This window comes from Calypte anna, chromosome 2 (genome assembly GCF_003957555.1).
Source record: "Calypte anna isolate BGI_N300 chromosome 2, bCalAnn1_v1.p, whole genome shotgun sequence".
Taxonomy (NCBI): Eukaryota; Metazoa; Chordata; class Aves; order Apodiformes; family Trochilidae; genus Calypte; species Calypte anna.
This window is the reverse complement of record NC_044245.1, coordinates 30,824,897-30,830,151: the sequence shown is the minus strand read 5'-3', so window position 1 is coordinate 30,830,151 and position 5,255 is coordinate 30,824,897. Positions and strand designations below refer to the sequence as shown.

The 5,255-nt window shown below is 53.6% G+C and overlaps 1 protein-coding gene across 2 annotated transcripts; it reads left to right on the top strand.

Moving 5' to 3' along the window:
• Positions 1–2,977: 2,977 nt before the first annotated feature.
• Positions 2,978–4,840, top strand: TWIST1 (twist family bHLH transcription factor 1). 2 transcript variants are annotated; one of them, XM_030445620.1, is made up of 2 exons: positions 2,978–3,667; positions 4,608–4,840. In XM_030445620.1, the coding sequence occupies exon 1, from the start codon at positions 3,064–3,066 to the stop codon at positions 3,622–3,624; it is 561 nt and encodes a 186-aa protein (XP_030301480.1). In that variant the 5' UTR covers positions 2,978–3,063; the 3' UTR covers positions 3,625–3,667; positions 4,608–4,840. The 2 variants fall into 2 exon arrangements, with proteins under 2 accessions (XP_030301480.1, XP_008492413.2); XM_008494191.2 differs by lacking the exon at positions 4,608–4,840 and adding an exon at positions 4,231–4,507.
• The last annotated feature ends 415 nt before the right edge of the window (positions 4,841–5,255 follow it).

Sequence of the window (5,255 nt, the reverse complement as noted above, 5' to 3'; positions counted from 1 at the left end):
TCTACACCCCAGCACAAGGCAGGGATGCTGCCCAACAGCAGGCCTGAGGGATCCAGGTGGGCTCCTGCAGTCAGCCTAGTGACAGGTCCCCTGGGCCACACCTCTTCCACCACAGCTTGCCTGGCCTCTGCACTTCTGGCATGGGTCTTGGCAGTAACACCATGGACTGAGTTTTCTTTGCTCTGTAGAATGTGAATTGTGAGTCAAAGAAAAATCTAAAACCAAAGTGAAAATGATGGGGTTTTCTGTGTAATCATGGCTTATACAGCAGTGTGCTGGTTCTAGGTTGCACCATTTCTAACTGCTGCTAGTTGCTTTTGCTGCAGTTTCCGTGAAGAGTAGATGATGCTAATGCAAACCCCCTTCTATGGTCAACCCCTCTCCTCTTTCCTCAAGGTCACCGCCTGCCTACATTTCTTTGTGTTTTCTGGTTTTCCAAACCAAGTAACACTCCCTCCCTACATGTCCTCACCTCTCTCTCCCACCCTCCCCATGCCCTATGGAAAGCAGGATCAACACCTGCTTATTCAGTGTCCTACTCGAAGTTCAGCTGACCCAGACAAGCCATGCTTCTTACTGTAGCACCAAACCCTCAGGAGACAGTCCCTCCCTCCTCTCAGGTAGTATATCGCTTCCATTGATTTTGCTGATGTGGAGCTCAATCATCTCTGGAGCATGGCTCTCGAGTCCTGTTCCCAGCAAGAAAAAAAAGAGTTTGAATTTACACTTTGATGTTGGGTTTTGGTTTAGTTTTGTTTTTGTTTTGTTTTGTTTTTTTCTAATGCAAGAAGAATGGGAGACAGAGAGAGGGAAGGAAAGAGGGAAGGAAGGAAGGAGGGAAGGAGGGAGAGAGGAAGGGAGGGAAGGAAGGAAAAAGGGAAGGAAGGCAAGCCTACAGCTGCTCACCACCATTGTTTCCAACCTTTGCTGTGTAATGACTGTTAAACACTTCAGAGGAGCACCAGGCCTCTGGCCACAGCCCAAATTACTCGTGAGAGGGAGATGGAAAGAGAGCCAGCTCTTCTTACCTTGAGGGCAGCAGCTGCTGCCAACACAAGGGAGCCCCTGAAGCTTTGTGGTGTAAAGGTGAGCAGAAAGTCTTATAGGTTGTAGCACACGCATCTGGGACAAGCTGAAATCATGGGAAGCTGTACTCACTCTTTGTGGGTCACTGTTTCTTCCCTCGCCTGGTAACTCAGTCACTCTTTTCTCCCTTGGTGCTGTTTCCAGCTGTTTTCCCAAAGAGAAGGTTTAGGACAGACTGTTATTTGCTCACTTCCCTGGATGGAAGACTCAAGGAGGGAAGCTCAGCCGGGGGAAGTAGTGGAGCGGTGGGGCAGCTCCTGGAGCTCCGAGTGCCCGTCAGGCGCTACGGCAGGCAGCGGGAACATCGGCCACGAGAGACCGGGGTCCCCTGTCCCTCGGCAGCGTATTGTCCGGGATCCTGACCCCCTGCAAAGACCCCAGGCAGAGGGGAGAGCTGGCTCTTTTCTCCGGAGCAGATGACAGCGCTCTTCCAGAAGCACTGTCTTTTTCTTTCCCGGGCTTTATCGCTCCTCTGCTATTTTCTTAGCTCTCCCCGCCCTCTCTCCCCACATCCAGCCGGGGAGCCTCGGCGCTGCCCCAGCGCTGCCAGCCCTACCCCAATCCCGGGGTGTCCCGTCTAAGCGGTCGCTGCCGGGCTGGTCCCGGAGGCGTGAGGTCCACTCTCAGGGAGCAGCAAATGGAATTGCCCTGTTTACTAATGGTTGGCAAATTCTAGCTTTTCCTCCCAGGCGATCCCCGTTTGAGTATGAGTTGCTGTTAAAAAGACACACCACCTGCTCTGTGCTGCCAGCGAACGCGGAGGGAGGCACAAAGGCGGGGGATGGGGAGAAGTAGTTTTGGATGCAAACATGAAAGGAAATTTGACATAAACAGGTTCAATTCCAAGGAAATGCCGGAATCGAACGCTTTCAGGGAGAGTGAACTGAAGTGAGCAATCAGCAGCCACCGAATGCGGGCAGACAGGGTCTGCACAGCCTCCACTATCCCGGTATGCCAGGTTGGGGGCTGCAGAGGAGCGGATCCTCCCCGGTTTGCCTTAAGACGAGCTCAAGGACAGATGCGAATGTACCAAGCCAGTGCTTAGTGTTCCTGCTGCTTCTGCCTCTGAAGATGGCTTTCTCCAAGTGCAGTCCTCCAGCCTGACGGGAGAAGTCTGTGATGTCCCCCCTACCCAGTCCAGAAATGTGTGAGTCCCTCAGAAAGCAGGAGACCGGGGGCGCTCGGTGATGGGAGAGCCGTGTGTGCAAGAGCGGGAGAAAATTAGGACGTGCCTTGTTGCTGTCCCGCGGGTAATTTCCCTTTCCTCTTTTTCGCCCGCTACGGAGGGGAAAGCCCGAGAGATGCGAGCTGGTCCTCGGCTGCCCCGGGGCAGCCTCCCCCAGCGCAGGGACTAAGAGGCCCGCTGGACCCTCTGCAGCAGCACAGGGGGTGCACTGGCACAACCTCAATCCCAGGCCTCCCAGCACCATCCGAAAGCCGAGTGCGAACCGAAGGAGCCTGAGGGAGAAACCGCAGAGAGGGAAGCCGAGAAATGGGCTGGGGTAAGGATGTATGTGTGTGTGCAGGGGGAGGCCAGATCACTTGTGAATGGCTTGAAAAAAATAATTGGGGGAGGGAGTGGAGGGGGGGAAGCGGAAACTTTCCTATAAAACTCAGCTAAAGTCCCTCCTCTCCACGTCAGGCCAATGACACTGCTGCCCCCAAACTTTCCGCCAGCAGGAGCTATAAGAACCTCCAATTCTTCAACTTTCTCCCAATCCCAGACACCTCGAAGAGGCTCCAAGGAGGGATCGGGAGGGAATTTTTTTGTTGGCTTTTTTTTTTTTCCTCTTGGATCCCGATGCCATCCCCCCTCCCCCCAGAGTGAGGTCCTCCCTCCCTCCCTCCCTCCTCCTCCTCCTTCTCCTCGCAGGCCAGCGAAGCAGCCGACCAAGGGGGAGCTGGCGGGTTAGGTGCCCCCCTCTTCTCCCTGCCCTCCCCCCCCTCCCGGCCCGCTTCTCGCATCTCCCCCCAGAGATGATGCAGCAGGACGAGTCAAACTCGCCAGTCTCCCCCGCCGACGACAGCTTGAGCAACAGCGAAGAGGAGCCGGACCGGCAGCAGCTGCCCAACAGCAAGAGAGGGGGGCGCAAGCGGCGCTCCAGCCGCCGCAGCGCCGGCGGAGCCGTCGGGGCCGCGGACGAGCCCTGCAGCCCGGCCCAAGGCAAGCGGGGCAAGAAGTGCGGGGCGGGCGGGGGCGGAGGCAGCAGCAGCGGCGGAGGCAGCCCCCAGTCCTACGAGGAGCTGCAGACCCAGCGGGTCATGGCCAACGTGCGGGAGCGGCAGCGCACGCAGTCGCTGAACGAAGCCTTCGCCGCCCTGCGGAAGATCATCCCCACACTGCCCTCGGACAAGCTGAGCAAGATCCAGACCCTCAAGCTGGCGGCCAGGTACATCGACTTCCTCTACCAGGTCCTACAGAGCGACGAGCTGGACTCCAAGATGGCAAGCTGCAGCTATGTGGCCCACGAGAGGCTCAGCTACGCCTTCTCGGTCTGGAGAATGGAGGGCGCCTGGTCCATGTCCGCATCCCACTAGCAGGCTGCGTCCCACACCCGCATCCCCCCGGCAGGAGCCCTAGGTAAGGCAGGAACCCCGAAACCGGCACAGGGGGTAAGGGTGGAGGTGGGCGTGTGGGGGAGCTAAGACTCCGCCGGCTGCGCCTTGGGCCGGGCACGCGTGTCCGTGGGGTGAGACGGGCCCTCCCCATCCGGCGGGGCCTGGTCGAAAAGCAGGAGGGTGTTGAAGGTGCCCTTCCGTCCCCCTGCGTGGCCCGAGGTGTGCCCCGGCTCCGCGGAGCCCGGGCGGTGCGGGGTAGGAGGAGGCGGCGGTGCGGGTGTGCCCAGGCCTGATGGGGCCGGCGTGAGATCACTTCTGCACCAAACGCTGCGGAGCCAGCGGGGCTGCTGGGATGATTCCTCCTGCTGCTGCTGCTAGTATTTTGAAGTGAATCCATGTCCGCCTGTCTGCTTCCCGAACAGCATTTCCTACCGCCCCAGCAACCCCTTTCCCTCGGCTCTGACACCGCTGGCTGCCGGCCTGGGTGTCACAGGGGCACCGCACCTCCTGCACGGCGGTGTAGAGAGTTGTGTGTGTATCTTTCATTTCAGTAACGAGTTTTCCGCCCTCTCTGGGTTTTTGCAGATGACATTGTTCCCACAGAAGGAGAAAATGGACATTCTAGAGACTCTGAAGTTGGATATGATTTTTTTTGGTCTTGTCTAAAAAAAAAAAAAAAGTACCAAGGATTTCTTGGAAATTAGAAGAGCAATGTCCAAATTCAAAGCAGGGCGTGGGGAGCACTTAAGGAAAGAGAAAGAGACAAGGGCTTTGGACAGTGACTACCCTTTGGGCGTCGGTACAATCCACACATCTCTGCATTCTGATAGAAGTCTGAACTGTTCGATATTTTTTTTTTTTAATTTTGACGAAGAATGTTGGAATTTAACTTTGATTTTTATTTGGTTTTTGGGTTTTTTTTTTGTTGTTTTTTTTTTTTTTTTTTTTCATGCATTCCCAAGAGGTCGTGTCTATGAGCCACTGATGAAAGGAAATACGTTATTGTGGACTTTCTTCATTCTTGAATGAAATCAACCAACCAACCGAAAAATATCCCTGTAGAGATGATTTTTTTTAATTTTTTTTTTTTAGGGGGGAATAAGCTGGGATCAAGCTGTTATATACCCGGTTCCTAACTTTTTTATTATTATTATTTTTCTTCTGAGAAAAAAAATAAACATTTTATTTATTTATTGATGACCCATGTTAAAATGCAAATAGATCCGGTGTCTAAATGCATTCCTATTTTTATGATTGTTTTGTAAATATCATTGTATATTATTTTTCTGCAATAAATAAATATGATTGAAATTTTAATAACTTTAAAGTTTGATCTCTCTGAAAAGTCAGGCTTGGAGCTGTAGATAAATACCTACTTGTTGAGCTGTAAAGACACCCAAGAGAGAGGGGGCACCAGTATAAACAAACCGGGTGAAAAACGCAAATAAACTGGCTACTGACAGGCACAGACACGTTATTTATTGAGACAGCTTTATTATTCTGAGTTGAAGCTCACTACATTTGGGGTGGGGGGGAGATACTCTCTCAATTCTTTCTCTCCCTCTCCTCCTTTAATCTTAACGCCGAGTGCTGCGGAGTTGCGGGAAGAG